At 42.2% G+C, this 21,778-nt stretch overlaps 1 protein-coding gene across 1 annotated transcript in view; it reads right to left on the reverse strand.

Moving 5' to 3' along the window:
* Nucleotides 1-18,278, reverse strand: part of LOC121622351 (potassium channel subfamily K member 10-like) — a 36,332-nt gene extending 18,054 nt beyond the window's left edge. The window contains exons 1-2 of the mRNA XM_041959305.1: nucleotides 18,224-18,278; nucleotides 15,378-15,763 (exon numbers count right to left, since the gene is read on the reverse strand). Of these exons, the coding sequence (XP_041815239.1) occupies nucleotides 15,378-15,763; nucleotides 18,224-18,278 (441 nt within the window). The remainder of the gene's footprint in view (nucleotides 1-15,377; nucleotides 15,764-18,223) is intronic.
* Between the last annotated feature and the right edge of the window lie 3,500 nt (nucleotides 18,279-21,778).

The following is a 21,778-nucleotide window of genomic DNA, read 5'->3' on the forward strand; positions in this document are numbered from 1 at the left end:
TTCTGTGAGTTTGATGTGAATTTTAGGCATAAACCATGTGATGATGTGCCTGTGTTTCTAGATGTCTGTTTCATGTTCATTTCTCTGAATGTACTCACCTATGTCAAGTTGCTCCTACAAATAAATCATTAAGCATGGTACACCCCTATTGAATGCAGTTTACAATGTAAGTATATACAAACATATATATAATGAAAATATTTTTTGCATGCTTTTTATACACCTACACACAATCAAAGACAATAAAAACCTACTCATTTGGATATTTTGCATGTATTCCTATTGGTCTATTACTACTAAACAAAAGAAAAAAGCTGTAATAGTGCTGTGCATCTTTTATTGACTTCCATAAGAAATGAATGGGAAATTTCCTCAAATTTCAGCCTTTTTCAATTGTCCGCTGCTTTCGCCATACTTTCTCCTAGAGACTTCATTCAAACGTAGATAATTTTGTCGGCTCAAAATAAACTTCGGCACATTTTTTGATATCTCTTACAGTTTTTGAGCTATGACCATCTGAAGACCATAAAGTTTCTCACAAAAATGCTCAGATTTTCTCCCCCTAGAGTGGGTGATGTCATAAGTTAGAGTGACACAGCCAGTGAGTAATCATCTGAAATGTGTTTCTAAAATTGCCGTAAAATCCAAACGGTGAATAGGAGACACATAATTTTTGGATCTTTTTGTAGACAAACTTGTCCTCTTTCATGTGACATCCTCAAAAAAGCAGAGAGACTTACTGAATTTAAATAGTGAGACTTTTTTGTGCAGCCAGCTCCCTCCTTCTCTCCATTGACTCCAATGTTAAAATTCTGAGCTGTTTTGGAAGAAAAGCAGAAATGCCTCCTGTCTTTAGATCGCCATAAAAAGAAAGGAATAAAAAAGGAATAAAATGAGGAGATAGTCGGACTCAGGAAGTTCTCGGGAGTCCGATGTTCTATAGTACACTCTGATAGGAGGCAAGGTTCTCTCACGAGAGGATATAGTTCAGGAGGTTCGCTGAACCCAAATCTCACTGCATACAATACAAACTCCTGTTCCCTGAGTCGCAGCCTGCCGGACAGTGTCTTTTCAAATCGACCATTTAGTCATTTTTCTAAAGAATATATGGACATAAAACACACGTACATCTGGCCCAGACTTGTCCGCATCTCACAGTGTAATCGGTTTTTTGATAGCAGCTACGGTTTTGTCACAATCGCAAGTTGTTCGGAAGAAACCGACAGCGAAAAAGTAGCTTTTCAAGGGAAGAGTTGAACAGGTGCAACTGTCATTTAAACACATACTGGTCAATAACCCACGCACACACATCTGCAGGACAACCAGCCTGAGAATGATTATCTTAACGAGCTCAGTCAAAACAAGGGCATTGTTTGAAAACAATCTCCGTCCAACAAGCAGTTAAACTCAGCTTCAGAAAGCACTTTTCTGGACAGTTTTGGCAGTGCTGACCCTGTTTTTAAAAAAATATGCAGTAGTGGTCTGATAAAGTAACATCACATGCGGACACAAGAAATACTCTTTTAGACATTATTAAGTCTCAGGTATAGTTTAGATTTGAGCGGGTCTAGCTCCATGCTGAAAAAAACCATACACCTCCAGCAGGTTGTTTTGCTCTTGAGAATAGTAGTCTCTGGATTGACGCGTAAATTCCAGACATCGGAGCACAGATAAAAAGATAAACCAACAACAGACAGACAATACGTGGCATCACATTGGTAGTGAACACCCACCATGTGCACCGAGTGCACTTTGTATTCCCTCCTGTCATTAGCTCCCATAGACTATGCCCACACACAGCCGGGTACATTGTTAATGTTGCTGTGGGATGTTAGATCCTCAGTGAACAGCTTGGCCATAGGAAGAATCCCTGTATCTTTTCTCTCTGTCATTGGTGTATTTTGACCAGTGGCACCAGAGACATTTTCACAGTATTTCAGGCCCACCTTGCCAATACATTAGGCAGGCCTGTGCCAATTTCTGTCAGCAACTAGCATTTATCACAAATCTTCCAATCGAGGCCTCAGAAAACATGCACAGATTCAAGAACATGGTAAATGTTGGATTTTGGCAACAATTTGCATGTTTGGCCCCAGATCTGTATATGCACACCCTCACCGAGGACATCCACTACCTGAATCCCAGGAAGCTATTTATACGTTGTAGTAAAGATGGGATCTAGGATCAGAATATTTTGGCTCATTGGGCCTACAGTTCTGTGAAAGTAGCAAACTGATAGCACGTACGATTTATTATGAACTTATGTTTTTATTTCCCTGAGAACTGTACAGATTCAAAGAGAAATCTGAAGGCAAATCCTCAGCATAGAGCGTATGGATGTAATATAAAATGAATGGAGCTCTGTGGCCATTCTACTACTATTTAAATCAAAGGAAAGCCAGGCCTGGACATGTCGTCAGAAGAAGCTGTCACCTGCTCCCTCCTGGAACAGACATAGAGGGCTGAAGTGATACTCATCTGTTACTGGATCCTTAACTGTGGCAGAGGCCTACCCATCTTTAGGCTAAACCTCTGGGCTGCGATAGTGGACCAGCTGGTCCCTCTTTGAGCTGTGGTTATCAGCTGCCCTTTGTCCCCTGCCACCATGAAATCACTTTCATGTTCTATTTGAGCAGGGACTGTGCAGTCCTCAGGGTAAAAGGCTCACAGCTCAGACTTCACCAGCGCGGGCCACTGAAGGCTGAGAGCAGTATCTTATACAGAAGCTGCCTAAATATTATTACATTTTGAAAATTTCTACCCCAAGATTTCAAGGTATTTTTGGCAGTGTGAAAAATGTCTAAAAATGTCTTTAGACTATATGACATTAAAACTCATCCTCCAGGGCTATGGCTGTTTATTCGCAGAGCAGCTCTGTGATACATGACCAAATAAAATGGCAGTATTTGCAAATAAATTGGTTCCATAGCATATGTGAATCAGATCTGAAGCACACTGAGAATGTTGTCGCAACTGGGAACAAAAGATGGAGCAACAGTTTTTGCCAAATTAATCATTTAATTACAAAATGTAAAATTTTGTTTCAGCTAAGTATTAGCAGTGAACACAACAGAAGTTTATGTACATTGTTTTATTTTAAGTACCAGATATTTTAACACTGTCTCCTAAAAAATACATTTACACACTACAGTATAAAACCATAAATGGTTTTGTCACACATGTTTCAGAGGAAATGTAATTGCTGCCTGGAAAAAGTTTACTATAACAGTTGTTATATCCCAGGAAGTGTTAGGGTCCACACAGAACGAGTAGGTAGGGATCAGGCTGGATGATGTACCTGACTTGACTGACTTTCATCAAAGACCAGACTTACATTGTACGTCCCATGCATTAAGTTTAGGCTCTTTTAGGCAGTCGGTGGTTCGATCCCTGGCCCTTGCAGCCTACATGTTGAGATGTCTTGGACAGGATCACATGGTCACATGGTTGTCATTGTCCTGTGATTGGTTGGACAACATCTAATATGATCTTGTGAGGGGCAGAAGCCAAGACGAAGAGAAAGAGGGTTGGAAACACAAACGCAGGACAGTCAGCATGCCACAGAGTAGTGAGAAATGAATTAACAATGAATGGTGACCCTCTGTAACACACACTGGTTGTGTAATTTGTGATTGTCCTGTGAGCATTCCAGACAGCTGCATGGTTGTCGACGCTTGAATTACAGTCTAGCCTGCCTTTGTATTCCCTGGCAGATTCGATGGCCTTCTGGTTCTGTCTAGCAAGCCTGAATATTTCTGTGTCATCCTCCCTGAATGCCTGTTCTTTGAAGCGCCTGAGTTCTTGGAGCTGTTTGGTGAACCAGGGCTCGTAGTTGTTGTAGCTTATGATGGTTTTGGTTGGGAGGCTGACCCACTCACAGAAGTTGATGCAAGAGCACATCGTGTCAGCACTGTTGTTGTCCTCAGGGCCTTTCAGAGACTCCCAGTCAGTGCAACTCAACTGTTCTCTCCTTACACTCTGACGTTTTTTGTTTTTTCTGCTGACAGTGAATGTTGGATCACAGACAGTCTTGACAGGACTGAGGTGCTCTGTTTCCCTCATGTCCTCTGAAATGCAGCCTTGGTAATTTCAGCTATCAGCAGCTAAAACGCTGCTGCTGGTGACTGGGCATGTACAGTGCCATGTTTTCGGTTTGGTTCAGTACATTAAACCCTTTCCTGAACTGAGCTCCCTGATCACCCACTAGCCCTTCACTACTTATTGTCTCTCTTACACCTGAATGCTCTGTAGAGCCAAACACATGAAAAATAAATACAAGTACAACAGCTGCACAATTTCATTAAAGCACATCAAAAATATAATGACAGAATTAAAGCAATATATGAAAATATGAACCATTGTTCGGTCGTGGTCCTGGCTTTCCACTGCCTTTGTTGCTGAAGTGTGCCTGGTTGGCTGCAGGCCAGTCACATCACTACCTGGCTATCACCATCTTGGCAGTGCCTGAAGCTGCCAAACTCCCAGCTAATCCAAAAATGGGGAAAGAGGTGTAGTGTGGGTGGAGATGAGGTGGACCATATGAAGCCTGGCTGCTGAAACCATTTGGCTTGCTGTCACTCAAAGTGTCACATAATTATGCATAACTTTAACTCTTAATATATTTTAAAAGAGTGAGTTATATAAAAATTCACCCCAACAGTTGTCATGAACAAGGAAAATAGCTATCGTGACTAAAACCGTTTTTGGGCTGTGAACTTGTTTATCTTCGGCCTTTTAATATGGGGGTCTATGAGGACTGACTCACTTCCGGAGTCAGCTTCACGTGGCCATTCCAGGAGCTGCAGCTTTGGCACTTTCTCATTTTCGTCTAGCTCAACTCTCAAAGCTCAACTCTGTTCTGTTCTGACCCATTCAATGAAATGACATTTCACAGGTACAAAATTATTTACTGTGACACATGTTGAATTCAATATATTTCACAAGTTATCTCTACTTTGAGCTAGCATGACAGTCCTGATAATATGTCTACAACTCGGATAACAATGAAAACTTTTTTTAAAAAGTCGTATATTAATAAGTATTATTTATCAATCATGAGTTTCTGAAAATTGTATTGATCAGTTTATTATTTCATGTACAGTAACTGTTGCACTGCAACTTTGCGCAGCCCTGCTGATACACTGGATGTATGGTTTGTTTTGTAAACATAATGTGTGACTTAAAATGTAAATTAGAAAAATATGAATATTTCACTAAAATGTAATTTTAAAAAACTGAATTGTGAAGCTTGTCAAAATGTCTTTATTAATAATGGCATGCATGGACAAAAATGCATAAGCATAATGAAGGTGTACTGAAAAGTAACAAAATAAACCAGCAGAGAATGCATTTACTAAAAACCAGTTAACCACTTCACCTTTGGTTTAAGAAGTTGCAACATGCAAAAGTGTAGAAAAACAACGGAGCCAATTAAAATCAAATAACTTAAATAAACAATACCTCCTTCAGTGTAGTTTACTTCTTACATAAGTAAATGCAAATATAAAAAAATAGACATAAATAAAGACTCAAATAATATTGAGTTTTTGTATGATTGCCACTGACTAGGACATTCATGCCATTGTCAAGTTGAGTAATGCACAGCTCTCATTCTCTACTGAAACAGTGTGTGCCCAGGCCAGTCGCCCAAACTTAACTTCTGGTTGGCATTGTTTTTTAAACTATTTCTAGTGTAAAGATGATTTCTTCCTTTTCTTTACAAAGTGATATTTGAGTAGTTTATCTTATCTGAGTTTTAACTCCACAGACACATCACAAAACAAAAACAGAAAAGAAAAATTGAGCCTCCTTTGTGGGACATTTCAAGCGCTTTTAGGGCCCCCTAGTGGCCACGGGGACCCTAAACAGGTGCATTGTTCACTTTGTATCTGGCAAACACAGCTTTCCGGCTCCCTTTCTACTTTTTGCCTTTCAGTGAGAGGCAAGGCATCTGCATCAGGGCTTTGCTTATGTTTTTTATTAAGAAACTACTCAAAGATTTTCATTGCTTCGTCAGCAGTAGCTCCTTGTTCTGCACCTAAAACCTTTGTTCCAGCTAAAGTCCCTGGCTGGGATTGGCCTTGGTCATCATCCATCATTACAGACAATGCCTAGCCATGTCGAAAAGGTCATCAGCGACCTAGTTTTCATCGAGGTATGCCATGATTGTTAATGCTTAACTCTTTTGTGAGCTAAGGGTCCGGTGGTCTGTCACTCAGACAACCTCACATTGGACCAGGTTGTTGTTCAGATGCTTTAGTGCTGTCGACATGTAATTAGATTTGTATTCTTGGATGAGTTGTTAATTGATATAAAACTGTTTTTTTTTTTTCAGGCCCATGTACACACCATTTATTTAAACAATGACCACAACAGAGACATATTCCCACTACGAGGTACAAGGGGAGAGCAACAGTGATGAAGGCTCCAGCTGGCAAGGTCAAAACTCTGCCTGCTCCCAGAGCTAATGCAAAGTTAATGCAAGTCAAATTATTACTTTCCATTATTACTTGTAAAATGATGTGTGTTGTTGTTTTGTAAGTAGCATCTGTATGTACATAACATTTACATTTACATAACACAGTTTTTGAACATACTGTATTTGGCATTATAAATGGTAAAAGTAAAATAATGCTTTGATTTTAGAAAGAAACAAAGAACACATAATAATTCTGGCCTTAGACAAATGTAGTTGAGGACCCCAACCATACCTCATGTTATGAACAGGCTTCAACACATTATGAAGTCTAACATTTTCTGTTTTGAAATACATTTTCTATTTATCAATAATAGTGACGTCAGTGACATTGAATAGACAGTGTAGCTGGAGATCCTGTCCCCAGATGAATGTGGTTTTAACGTGGTTTATTTTTCCATGATTGACATCGTTGTCATGGTGATATTAACTGCTGTGTGTGTTGTAGCTGTTGACTTCAGACATTAGCATTACACCAGAGAATCAGCTCCTGAATCACAGAAACAGAACATCTCTCCCTTTCTCTTTGAAGCAGTAACTAGTGTCAGTGTATGAATATGTCTGAGTCAGAAATAAATATCCATCAACTGTCTGTAAAAAACCAAAAAATCTAAATTAATCAGACTGACTTAACTAAGTACGTTATAACTAATCATGAATAAGTACCTACATTCAATTTCTCAGGTAGGTACAAAAAATGTTTGTGTGTTATCTTGACACAAGTTTAACAAAACACGAGTGCTGTTCCATTCAACACACGTATATTCAGCATGTTGGTGAGGATTCAAACAAGGCTCGCACCACTTCACTCTTCAGCGGCTCACACACACTGAGCTCATTGCCTTTGCCTTGTTGTCTGCAGTCTGTGCTTTAGAACTGCTGCTCAGTCCAAGGTCTGATTGTCGTGGCAATGACAGCTGACTTGAGCCAGAGGCCTAAACCAAGACACTTCTCCTGGCACAATCTTAAAGAAGATAAGTGAAGGAGAATAATAAAATAAACACAAGAATAACACATAATGTCAGCTACAAGTTAAGAGAAACATTCATCTAACATTTTTTCCAAACTGTTATCCAACAAACTAACTGCAAATACAACTGTGCTACATTTGGTCAGCTGTTTTCAGTGTAAAATGTTGAAGCTAACTATGAAGGAATTCCTCAGAGGGTTTAGTTAATGATTTAACATCAGGCAAGTGACATCAACATCATGCATATTTCATGCTCAGCTTAACAAAACCCCTCATCAATAAGCTCTAAACTGGCGAAGAAAGAAACAGATCAAATAGATATATCATGAGAACTTGAGAGATTAATTTTTCATACCTAAACATTCAAAGTTTACATGTAACTGTTAATATCACTCTCAAGTCCTCTTACCTGTCAAGACATAGATCATGAGAGAAAGATATACTTCTGGAAGCGTCAATCCAGCGGTGCAGTTACTGTTTATCAGTGACAGTAATAGATGATATGAACTGTCTGGTAGGTGCAGTTTGCCCCACCTGAGGCATTACAATGGTAGGCAGCTGATAACAGCCATTCCATGGGCTGATAGCATTCAAACATGTGACAATAAAACATCTCCCTTCTCACGTCAGCTCAGATTCTGAGCCCAAGAGACTCTACTGGTGACTCAGTAGAGGACACAGGACGCTCCAATCAAAAACAAACTTCCCACTGATTAGCAAAGTTTACCAAGTTACAATTTTCCTCTGCACTTAACATTATCATCCAAAATGCTTTCCATTCAAAGTTGTGTGGTTGTATGTGTTTAGTTACATGAACATATTATACAATAGCTTTAAATTCATGTTCCATTAGAAATTGCATGATGTTAGTAATAAACCAATATCTCAGGTTAAGGTGTGTATCATATATTTGTTGCCGGATAGGCAAACTTGTGTTAATCAAGTGTTTTTAGTAGTTTTATGTTTCTTTCATTGTTATTGATTCATTCATTATTAGTTGACCTTTATCATTTGAAAACTATTTAATTCAGCCATGTTCAGGTTTAGTATCATTTTGCCTCTCATACTATGCTAAGATTTCCAAAGCTGACTATTGCAAAGTTGCAAATTAATTAGGCAAGTCTTACAATTATCCTCTAAAGACTAAGCGATTACTCCAAACAGAACTGTCTAGCCAGATAATGGGCAACATTGGAGTGAACAGCTGCCACTCCCTGTAACTGTGAACCAGTCCTGTGGGTCAGTTGCCCTCAGAAGGTATCAAGCTTCTTGACATGAGGATCAGTGATTAGACCAAACCCATGAGTGTGACAAATATGACCATGCAGCAAGTGCGTGATTTGAGCATCACCCCTTCTAAACAGAGGTTCTGAAACAGAGTTTAACATTTCAACCAACTGAGCTGCCTCCCTCCAACCATCACTTCTTCAAAAGTGCTATATAGTAATAATGATAATAATAGATCATAAACTCTCTCATAGCTTAGACTTTTCCGCCCTTTGTTACCTTGTAGACTTGCATCCATCCATCAGCTTACCCTTGAGGCTTGCATGGGGGCTGAAGCCAATCCCAGCTGACAATGGGTGTGAGGACAGTACATGTCCATCACAGGGCTGACACATAGAGACATATAACCAGTTACACTCACACCTGCAGGCAATTTAGACTCACTAGTTAACCTCGTACCTGTGTTTGGACAGTGGGAGGAAACCTGAAAGCAAATTCCACAAAGACAGGCCTGGGCTGTTTCGGCTGTCATTCAGGCTATCTGGCTTGGGAATTATTTTACTGTGTTTATGATCAAGAGAATACTGTTTTCCCACAAAACAACAACTTCTGTACAGCAGAAGTCACACAGCAGTTAGCCCATGAGACATCGATGTCCGTTTAAAGCAAGTAGGGCTCTATATTGGCCAAAAATTATGTGATGATTATTCGTTCTTAAAAAAGACAAAGTTTCAACCATTTGAATATCTATTTTTGCAGAGTCTATAAGAGTGAAAAACAATTAAACGCACTACTTGAATATGTATATATGTGTATTCATTTAACGTAAACATGTCAAAAGAAAAAAGATCTACATACAGCTCTGTGCACAGCTGCTTCTCATTTCACTGCAAGACCATGCAATGAAGCAGCATCACAGGTCCCAGCATGAGCAACTGAACTCAATCTGCCTCAGCAGCTGCACTCACCCTTTTCCTGTAAGGCAGTTCGAGGGCCGGTTTTGAGCCGGTGTTTAATCTGGAACCAGTTTATCACATTTCAACAGCCAAAGAAATGGCTCTTGGCCAGGAAAACTGGTTCGGGAGTGGCACCAACACTTTAGCTGCTTTAGAAAAAAGAGCTGCTAAGGTCAGGGGCTGGGGACATTATCATGACAGACAGGGCCAACTAAAACTTTGTGACTGCCATTTTTAAAAGAAGAAGACAAACTAAAGCTTCTGTATGGATGTGAAATCGAAGCAGCAGTGGTCCACGAAGGAGACAAACTCTGTCTCCCTGCAGGCTGCAGCTTTCTGGGCTCAGCTGCAGTGGCCGTGTGCTGCATTACCCTATCCATTATCATCATACCTGTCAACACTGGGGTTTAAAAACAAGGAAGATTTTCCAGCATCCACCCTTGGCTATCCCACCACTGTTACTACTGCCCACATAACCCTTACATTTAGACACGGGTAGACACAGTGAATCCAGAAATCACCTTAAAATATGAGAGCAACAAGGATTAGGTTAACTAGTTCCTACATTAAGTAAGAGACTTCAATTAAGTGGTCACAATCAAGATACCTGGGAATGTAGGAAGCACATCAAATAGGTGGTCATGTGTCTGTCAATGTTCCAGCCAACCACTCATGTCTGTTTGTTTGTTTATTGTTTATTTTTTCAAGGGTTAAAAGTACTGGAGATTTATGGGAAGATGTTTACGTGGGACAACACAGGGAGAGAAGGGTAAAATACACTCATTCCTGCCTACAAGCCTCTGGCCTGCAGAACAAAGCCGACCACCAGGACAGTACAGATATGGACTGAGGAGGCCTCCTCTGCACTTCAGGACTGCTTTGAGCTGACAGACTGGACTGTGCTCAGAGAAGAGGCAGACCTAGAGGAGAACACATCATCTGTATTGTCCTATGTTCAGTTCTGCACTGATGCTGTCCTCCCAGTCAAGACCATCACAGTGTTTCCCAACCAGAAACCATGGCTGGACAGCACAGTGCGGTCCCTGCAGAAAGCCCGGGATACTGCCTACAGAGCTGGTGACAGGCTGGCTTATAGCAGGGCTCGAGCAGAGCTGAAGAAGGGAATTAAGCAGGCCAAGCTCCGGTACAAAGACAAAATTGAAGATCACTTCAACAACAATAACCCCCAGAACATGTGGAGAGGCATCAGAACCATAACGGACTACAAGCCGAACACTCAGCTCGCCAGCCACGACCCCACCCTGCCTGACACCTTGAACAGCTTCTTTGCCCGCTTCGACACATCAGGCAGCAGAGAAGTCACACACCTACCCCGGCTGGAGGAGCAGCACCAGCCCCTCGTCCTGCAGCAGCACCAGGTGACATCCACCCTGAGGAGGATCAACACCTGCAGAGCTACAGGACCGGATAAGGTGTCAGGCAAGACTTTGAGGAAATGCGCTGACCAGCTAGCAGGAGTGTTCCTGGACATCCTGGACTTGGCCTCAAGTCCTCCACCATCATTCCGGTACCGAAGAAGACATCCATCACCTGCCTGAATGACTACCGGCCTGTTGCTCTGACCCCGGTAATCATGACGTGCTTTGAGCGGATTATTCTCAGGTACATCAGAGACTTCATCCCCTCGGACCTAGACAGCCTTCAGTTTGCCTACAGAGGGAATCGGTCCACAGAAGATGCTGTCTCCATCACCCTGCACACAGCCCTGACCCACCTGCAGCAGCCCAACACCTATGTCAGGATGCTATTTGTAGACTTTAGCTCAGCTTTTAACACCGTCATCCCAGACAAGCTGGCGCTGAAGCTACACGCAGTGGGTCTGCCTGCGTCTCTGTGCCACTGGATCAGAGACTTTCTCACCAACAGGCCTCAGGTGGTGAGAATAGGGAACATCACATCATCCCCTCTGGTCCTCAGCACGGGCACGCCACAGGGTTGTGTGCTCAGCCCAGCCCTCTTCACCATGTTTACTCATGACTGTGCTGCCATACACCCCACCAACACAGTCGTGAAGTTTGCGGACGACACTACAGTAGTGGGTCTCATCTCAGATAACAACAAGACCCACTACAGAGAGGAGATACTCCAGCTCACCCAGTGGTGTTTAGCCAACAACCTGGTGCTGAACACAAGGAAGACCAAGGAGGTCATTGTGGACTTCAGGAGGTCCAGGAAGACGGATCATGCCCCCCTCCTCATGGACGGAGAAGTGGTGGAGAACTGTGAACCACTGCACACCGCACTTTACACCTACACCTCCACCTCCACCTGCACCTTCTGTGTACTTAACTTTTAGGTCCACACATATACTTAACTAATTATATACATTTTAGTATATTGGCACATTTCATTCTCATTGGCATATTTTATTGTCCACTGGTATATTTTATTCTGTCGGTACATATCACTGTGTATTTTTTTATTCTGCCGGTACCTTTCACTGTGTATATTTTATTCTGTTTGCACATTTCACTTCCATATTTTATTGTTTATTGTTTAGTATATTTTATTGCCTTAGTATATTTTTCATTCTGTTATATTTTTAATTGCTTTACGAATATTTTTATTGCATGTTGGTTTATTTTATTTTATGGTAGTTATCTTAATTTTATTCTTTCTAGTCTTCTTATCTTTCTTACCATCTGTTCCTAACATGGGGGTTGCAATGAAAATTTCATTGACATGCGCAATGACAATAAAGACTCTTGAATCTTGAATCTTGAAGATATCATATCATACCTGCTGCTGAGGTCAGTATCCATCCAGGCCAAACAACTGTCTTACTGTACTGCTTTACGAGTGGCTGTGAGCATTTGGCCATAAAACATCTTGGTGTAGGCAACAAGTCAAATTAAGATCTGTTAATGAGATCTGGCTTTCAAGCCTTAATTCATGTTCACGAAGGTCCTGATGTTTGTAGAAATCTTTTTCCGAACCATTTTCTCACATTGAGTGTGACAGATTTGGCATCCAACATCCAAATAAAGGCCAGACAGAGAGGAACGATTAATGTAAAAACCTACACTCAATCAACAACCACTCTTCAAATAGGCAAAAGAGAGGAAAACCCCTCAGAGAACAGAAAAAACAATCATCGATCAGTCTCCATCTCTAAATGTTCATCTTTCATACCAACAGTTTGAATATCCAGTAAATCACCATTCATGCAGCACATGAGCAGATAGGAATTAAACAAGGGTCACTACCTAATATGTCACTTTAACTGGTCTTGGGCTTTCAGACTATCAAATAGGCAGCATATTTAGTTGAATGAATTATGAAATTATTGAGAAAAAAATGTATGAGGGGATCTGCTTGTGAAAGGTGTGATAATGCATCCTTTGCATGCATGATGGTCAGTAAGCCTTAAATTGTAAAACACATCAGAGATACAGTCTGTGAGAGAAGAGAGAGCTCTCTTTTTTGATGGTATGATTATTTTCAAAGTCACAGTTGTTCTCCAGCAGTGTCAGCACTCCCTTGAGAACACGGTGACAAACATCTCACAAATATTTCAGCCCTATGGTCGTGTCATGTCTGAATAAAGCCACGACAAACAAAAGGCCATTACTGTGACAGATAGAGGAAGCCAGCGGTACATCTGAAAATAGACTGAATACATGAGAAGCTTGAAAAGCTAGTCTGAAAAAATGACTGAAGGGTCCTCAGATCTGCAGTCACTGAGCAAAGATTTGCTCCAAAATTAACCACAATTTCTGCCAGGGATTACAGATGGAAATTAGCTTCTAGCTATATCTGGTGGAACAAATGGATTGTGCATTGCCCTGTAAAACAAATACTAAAATAAAAAACAAGAAAGCTTATCAGGGCTGTTCAGTGTAAAAGGGAAGGTTACAGTGCTCTGGGTGTTTTCAGCAAAGGAGGAGAGGAGGGAGAAAAGATGAGAGGGAAGGCACACAGACTGATGACTCTAAAAGCTTTTCTCTGAATGCTGGTTTTCTTTTTCCATAGTAAGACATCCTGTATGGATTATGGGATGATAGGTCCCCAGTGAGCAAAAATGTCTGTCATTTAACATCACCACAGGAGCATCTGGTGGCATCAACCAGGACCTGAAGGATGTCACTTCCTGGCGTGTATACTAGAGGACAGAGCCAACATAAGAAACACCCATCCTTTTATCAATCAGAGGGAACACCACCACCCACAGGGCACCCGTGACAGGCAGTGCCCACACACTACCTGATACCTTCAACAAGGACTTTTCAATAACCTCCAGTGTCTTCTCCTCCAAAATGTAAGGCTTTATATTTAGCTGCTCCTTTGCATACAATAAGAAAGACAAACCCACAGGTTTCACCAGTTACCACCCTGTAGCACTCATCCCCATTCTGATAACATGCTTTGAGAAACTGGTTCTCCAGGACATGAGAGATAGCACAGCCAGCTTGGACCCTCGCCAGTTTGCATTCAGAACCATCTCCACCCCCCTTAACCAACTCTTCACACATCTTCATCATCACATCAACAACACCTATATCAGAATGCTGTTTGTTGATTTTAGCTCAGCATTCTCCCCCATGAAACTTAGCACTCTGGGCTCACACTCTGCAACTGGACTTCCTCACAAACAGACCACAGACAGTTTAGACCGGCAGTGACACCTCCCCCACTCCACCACTCAATGTCGGAGCGCCCCATGGATATGTGCTCACACCCCTCTTGTTCGCACTGTACACCCATGACAATTGAAAACACAAATAGGACCTATAGATATGTATTCATTGTTTTTTGAGAGCTGTCAGAGAAGGTTTTGACGCATCATTTTGCACAGTGCCCCAAACATTAGGAGTTTGGCAGTGCCCGGGAGGCCAGACTTGAACCAGGACCCCAGTTCAAGTTCTCAAGTCAAGCGCCCACAGACTGAGCCACTGCTGCCCTCCAATCAAAAGAGCCAGAACTGTTATGCTATCCAATCAAAAGCATCTATCTAGGAAGTCACTGTAGCATCACAAGCTCTAACATAACTTGCTAAACTAACAGTTTGAAGAGGAACAATATATTAGAAACAATATATTGAACTTAATTGATAACACTAAAATAAAGATACATACAACTCATATTTATATATGAAAACATGGAGACGTGTATGTTTGTATGGTTCGAAGTGAGTAGTAGTCAGAGAGATTGGGAAATATTGTAACCTTACAACTTCACTTGATGATTTAATGTGACTGTTAACGTTATTGGCACAACATTTTGTAATTTGAGATGGATTGTTTTACTTTCAGAAATCTTCAATCTCATCACTATTAAACAGCATTCTAATCAAGTCTGTGGTCCGATATGATAGATAGATAGATAGATAGATAGATAGATAGATAGATAGATAGATAGATAGATAGATAGATAGATAGATAGATAGATAGATAGATAGATAGATAGATAGATAGACTTTAATTATCCCAAGCTGGGAAATTGCAGTGCAGCAGCAGCATTACACACAGTACACACAGTCACAATTCACACAATGTCAAGGAGTTTCAAGACTGTATGGGAGCCATAAGACGCTACACTCTGTATGTACTAGACAGTCCAGTGTGGTTTGTATCCAATTCCAGGGCGGCTGGCAGAGTGTGGAATATGTGTGGAGCTTGAATGGCTTCAGGTCGATATGAAGCTCAGGTTTCAGTAGACCTGAGTCCTCACTCGGGACCACATCCAGGGCAGATGAAAGGCTGGAGTATCGACCAGCGGCTGTTCTTACCTTGATGACAGCCTCCAGCTCATCCGGAGATACACACGGGTGTTTCTGGAGGAAGGCTGCCTTCTCTGCTGTTATGGTGATCTTCTGATTGTTTTCAAAGGGCTGCTCCAGTGCCCGGAACACCAAGCCCCCCGCCACCAGGTAGGCCACCACCACCACGAATACTGCCAGCACTGTCTTCAGCTTCATCATGGTGAAGGGGGCAGACCCGTCGGCCACCGCCTCCATGCTGGCCACCACGCTGGGGGGTCGTGAGGAGACGGAGAGCCGCGGCACAGTGCAGCCCATCGGGTTCTGCATGGTGGCCACGCTGGCGTGCACCAGGCTGGACTGAAGCATGCCTGGCTGCACCTTCTTGGGGGGGACCAGGTTGGTCTGGACTGCCACTGAAACAAAGGACAAATGAACAACTGTGTACTGCAATATCTGCATGATACACTTACGCTTTGTGCTGATGAATGCTCTGATACTTGCGCATCAGGTGAACAGCATTAATGACCTTTCGTATGAGCGTTGGCAAGAACAACTTGTTTTTTTTTCAAAACGTGTGCTAACATCTTTGGCTAAAAAGAGCTGGAGAGTGAACGACAAAAAAGACAGTCCTCAGGGCAAATCGACAACAGACCATATGGGGACTATGAAGTGATCAGAAATAGGCAGAATTATTAATGGCAAACACAGTAAGACCATAAAAAAAGGAAAAAGGCTATTCCGTTTAATCTCCAGAAGCCATTTTCCCCAGGATTCATATTTGCCTGTTGGATAGAAAGGAGGGATGTTCGTGCCTTTCAGCGAAAAGGACTGATGGAGATTCGGGGCAGACAGGCAGAAGAGAGATGACTCCATCAGCGTCTCTGCTCCACTGCCACACACTGGGGTTAGGGTCTAAAAGCATCAACATCCTAATGGAACTACTTTACTCTTTTATCCATGACTCTTGTGTGTGGTATAGAATTATTATTTAAAGGTGTACTTTACATTTGAAAGAGAGCTTACTTGACAAGGCCAGTGATACTCAGCCTTTGTAAACAGTGTAAGGGCATTGGAGGAGCTTTGTCATGTCTAAGAAAATAACCCTCATGATGTTAGAGTGATGTCATCAGGGTTACATCAGCTTGGGCATGGTGACTAAACACTAATGAAAAAAACTAGCTGTATGTATGAACGTGGGCATTTACCAGGCAGGTAGAGCAGTAAGACACACATCAACACTTCCACCAATTTTACAATATATTTGCTTCTGCTGCACTGATTTTGAGCTATTGTGACACCGTTTCTCTCATGAGTCCCCCAAGTTTAGGGGAGTGCGATACTAAATCTATAACCATTCTTTAGGTTCTGGGCTGTTGAGGAGACAAAAGAAGCCACCTGAAGATATCACCTTGGGGCCTTTACTATTGTCTCGCATTTTACAGACCAAATGATTCATCAGTTGATTGAGAAGATAACTGGTGGATTCATCGCGTATGAAAATAATCATAGGTCACAGCCCTTCATGTTTTGCCTTGGAAATAGCATTTGGGTTGCAAATCTTAAGCACTTTCAACTGTGTCTCATAATCTTCATCAACAGATGGAGTTTCCAAATGCAGTAGATGAAGTTTTGAGTAAAAACTGTCTCAGTGCTGTTGTAGAGGTGAAATAGGATGGGGAAAAAAGCTAGAACGTGGTCCTTGTATTAATAAACACTATAATGGAAATAGCTTTACTTGGCTTCACCTCATGGATGTACCTCATTAAAGGTGTTCAGTGTTAATATAGAAAGAGAACATATTGCTAAATGTCACCCCTCCTGCTATGCTGTTAATTATCTCTGAGAACCAACACATGCTGTTGACTGTAGTTAAGACTCCAGTGTGAGTGTTGATTAGCTCCCAGTGCGACTGACAGCCAGCAGAACAAAAACAGGTGGATTTTTACATTTCATCATCTATTCACTAAATAATGTTATGTAACAGTGGGTTGGGGAATCGTGACCGCTGGGCCACATCTCACTGACACTGAGCACACTTCTAAAAAACAACAGAGTCAACTGCTTTGATTTATGTAACCAATCAGCCGCAATGTGCCGTTGCGTTCACATGCAGGTGCAGTGATGAACAGCACCCTTCAGAAATCAAAGCACTGGTGGTGCAGGACTTGAAAAGGAAAGGAGGCTGTCATATCTCCCTCAAAGGACATGCTGAACACATGATCACATGTACAGGCTGTAGCAGCTAATCAAACATGCTGATGCTGATGCTGTGTAAGAACGTGACACACATGCAGGATTTAGGGGCATCAACCGGTGGTGGATGAGGTAATGTTTCAACTAGACCTTGTGTTTATCTCCACTGCATCACAATCAAGCTTTTGTTGACTGACAACAAAGCCTGGGCAGGATTTGCTCATGTCATGTTTTCCCCTCTCCTTCCTATGAATCATTCCTCAGGTATCAACACATCAACACATGTCTCCCTCGTGTTTTGAGCACTGGGGATGACACAGTGAAGATGCAGCTGCAGTATTCTCCCACAGTAAACTTCAGCATGCAGCACCAGCGTCTACTGTGGGCTACCATATTTCTCTGGAAAGTCAACTTCTGGTCAGCATTATGTTTCAATGGCATGTCTATTGGAGGTGACTGGTTGAAACAAGTAGCTGCAGACAGATTAAGGCTGTATGAGGGCACAGATTGCCAGACTGCAGCATTTCATTTCAAAACACGCAGCAATGAGAGATCTGAAGATGAACTTCCCCAAAACAGCAGCAGAGAATTGAGCAGGTGAATCCACATTGGACAGCAATCTCTGCACAAAGACACACTGCAGCCTTAAAATGATGGAAAAGACTGACTGATTGTCTAACCTGGTGGGGGGTCCATGTTCCCAGGTTTTCTGGGATTCTCCGTCGGGAATTTCATCTTGATTCTCCTGGCTGGACTCCTGGTACTTGTGTTGGGTGGAATAAATGTCTTTAATCTCTCAGGGTTCTTTCGGTCGATTCCGTCGACTTTAAGGTAGAGGGGATGGAGAAAGGCAGGGAGTGAAAACACAGCATCCGCGGTGTGGCTGAGAGGCAGGTTGGACGCAGCTCCTCTTGTCTCTTCACCCACGGCGGTGCTCAGGACACACACCCACAGCTCGCCGCATCACCGTCTGCATTGTGATTCTCTTGGGCGCTCGCAGCGGGAGAAGGGAGCTGATGTTCCAGCGTTTACATTGTGAATGGTTTCTTTCTGTTCTGTATTTGCGTCAGGATGCGGCGGATCAGCGGCTTTGCCCCGTGAGCTGTCGGGCTCTGCCTCTCCGACACAACAGCGCTCCTGCTGCGCACGGATGCGTCTGAACGCCCCTGCTCAGCAGCGTGCCAGGCTGCGTAGCTACTACAACACAACACGTCAGGCTGGTCAAACATAACTGTTGGCCTGGATGAGAGGAAAAACCTGACTGAAATTTCCCGAAAATATCATTAGAGGAGAGCGGAGAATCTTGGCACAGGAGTAGCACAGTACAGGGCGGGTGATATCTAAAATAAACTCACTGTTCTCAAGTTATGTTGCTCTTGATATGCAGGATATGTCACTGTAATCAGAGGTGAGAACAAATTTCATATCGTTCATCCTTAAAAATAAAAAAAACTAAACTGCATAATTTCTGTAATAAAACTGGCAAGTATGTTCAATGATATTATTTCTGCATGGAATAGAGGCAACAATAGCACACGTGGCACACAAGAACGACCCCAGAGTGACATCCAGCAACACCATCCAGCTGCAGCCCTGCCAGCTGCTGGGGTTGGTGGTTGCTAGGTAACCCGTTAACAACAATGTGTATGTTGACATATAGTTCCACACATTATTAGTTTTAACATTGTTACAAATGATATGGTAGCAAAATGGTCGAAATACACAGGAGGGTAATCAGAAAAAAATGTTGTTGAATGATATACACTCACCGGCCACTTTATCAGGTACACCTGTCCAAGTGCTTGTTAAAACAAATTTCTAATCAGCCAATCACATGGCAGCAACTCAATGTATTCAGGCATGTATACATGGTTAAGACGATCTGCTGCAGTTCAAACCGAGCATCAGAATGGGGAAGAAAGGTTGTTGGTGCCAGACAGGCTGGTCTAATCCACTGAGATTTTCACACACAACCATCTCCAGGGTTTACAGAGAATGGTCCAAAAAGAGAAAATATCTAGTGAGCGGCAGTTCTGTGTTTGAAAATGCCTTGTTGATGGCAAAGGTAAGAGGAGATTGGCCAGACTGGTTCGAGCTGATAGAAAGGCACCAGTAACTCAAATAACCACTCGTTACAACCGAGGTATGCAGAAGAGCATCTCTGAACGCACAACACGTCAAACCTTGAGACAAATGGGCTACAGCGGCAGAAGACCACACCGCGTGCCACTCCTGTCAGCTAAGAACAGGAAAGTGAGGCTACAATTCACACAGGCTCACCAAAATTGGACAATGGAAGATTGAAAAACATTGCCTGGTCTGATGAGTCTCGATTTCTGCTGCGACATTCAGATGGTAGAGTCAGAATTTGGCGTCAACAACATGACAGGAAGGATGGATCCATCCTGCCTTGTATCAATGGTTCAGGCTGGTGGTGGTGGTGTAATGGTGTGGGGGATATTTTCTTGGCACACTTTGGGCCCCTTAGTAATTGAGCATCGTTTCAGTGCCACAGCCTACCTGAGTATTGTTGCTGACCATGTCCTTTATGACCACAGTGTACCCATCTTCTGATGGCTACTTCCAGCAGGATAACGCACCCTGTCAAAAAGCTTGAATCATCTCAGATTGGTTTCTTGAACATGACAATGAGTTCACTGTACTCAACTGGCCTCCACAGTCACCAGATATCAATCCAATAGAGCACCTTTGGGATGTGGTGGAACGAGAGATTCACATCATAGATGTGCAGCTGACAAATCTGCAGCAACTGTCAAAGTCAAGTCAAAGTCAGCTTTATTGTCAATTCTGCAGTATGTACAGGACAAACAGAGAATCGAAATTGCGTTACTCTTCAACCCTTTGTGACAGGACATATATATATAGGGTTGAAGTGGATACAAGGCTTGTTCTCAGTTTATCTGCATCAGAACTGTGACCGCTGATGGCTGACATTAGACTAGACTCTGTCAGTGGCAACATTTCAGCTATGTTGTATCGATCTGTTTGGGTCAATCATGTGCAGTCAGAGTTCAGGATGAAGTATTTGTTTTTTGTAATTTATTATTCATTTACACTTGTTCCTCTGGTAGGAGTAGTATTGGTCTGTATAGACCTATCAGTCTTTCTTCCCCATGGTAGACTATTTGTTCATAGATGTCAGTACTTTATTGACCCCCTAAGGGAATTTGCAGAGCTGCAGTAGCAATTCATATGTCACAAAAACCCATTGCTAGTCACTCCCATTTGTTCATTTATTTATTAACAAGGGTTGTTTTTTCAGGCACTGACATTGGTGAAGCAGTGGCATTTGAAACATGTCCAAATAGATTAGACTTTTAACTGCAACTCTAAGGATACAAAGCCTCTTCCTTTATGCATTTTATTATTTGCTGAAAAATGTTTTATTATTTTCAGATAAGATAATATAAATATCCTCTTTGAAAGGGAAATAATAAATTTAAAAGAGCTAACTTTACATCAGTAGTAGCATGCTCTGGGTTATTACTTTGAATCAGTTTGCTTTTCACTGAGACTAATATTAAGTTGTTTCTATATTTATGTCTATTGTGTTAATATGCTTGGAGATTATAGTATCAATAGAGTAAAAAGTTGGAGGTAGTGGTCCGGAGGAATAATTATTTGTAAGGTTGCATACACCTAGGGAAGGTGGTAGTGGGCATTCCTAACCACCTGAGAGCACTAATGTGGTTTTTAGAGGAGGGAGAGGTTTGCTGGTAGACATGTGATGAAGAAGTCATGGTGCGGAAGAGTTCCAGATTGAGTAAAATAAATTATCAAGTAAAGTGCATGAGCCTAGGCAATTGAGGTGGATGGGTTGTACAGGTAGAGTTGAGGGGTGGGGCCGGAGGTAAAATCCAGTCTGGAAGTGTACAGAAGTAACATTTTATATTTTCAGAGGGCTGTCATTCCCTGGGGGTGTGTGTGTGTCTGTGTGTGTGTCTGTGTGTGTGTGGGGGGGGGGGGGGGGGGGGGTGGGGGGTGTAGGCACAGGTTGTGTTGGTTTGTACTGGGCCAAAAGTGACGGTGTCCATGGATTTCTCAGCTTCCTGGATCTGGAAGAGATTATTCTTTCCAACTTTATAATCTTATCAGCGTATGGGCGTAGCTAACACAGGTAGAGGTGAGTGGAGCCATGGTTTATTTATGAGGTGGCTGGAGAAACAGAAATAGAAAGGAGGCCTGTACAAGGGTAAAAGTGTATAAACATAGGT

This window comes from Chelmon rostratus, chromosome 18, assembly GCF_017976325.1.
Source record: "Chelmon rostratus isolate fCheRos1 chromosome 18, fCheRos1.pri, whole genome shotgun sequence".
NCBI lineage: Eukaryota > Metazoa > Chordata > Actinopteri > Chaetodontiformes > Chaetodontidae > Chelmon > Chelmon rostratus.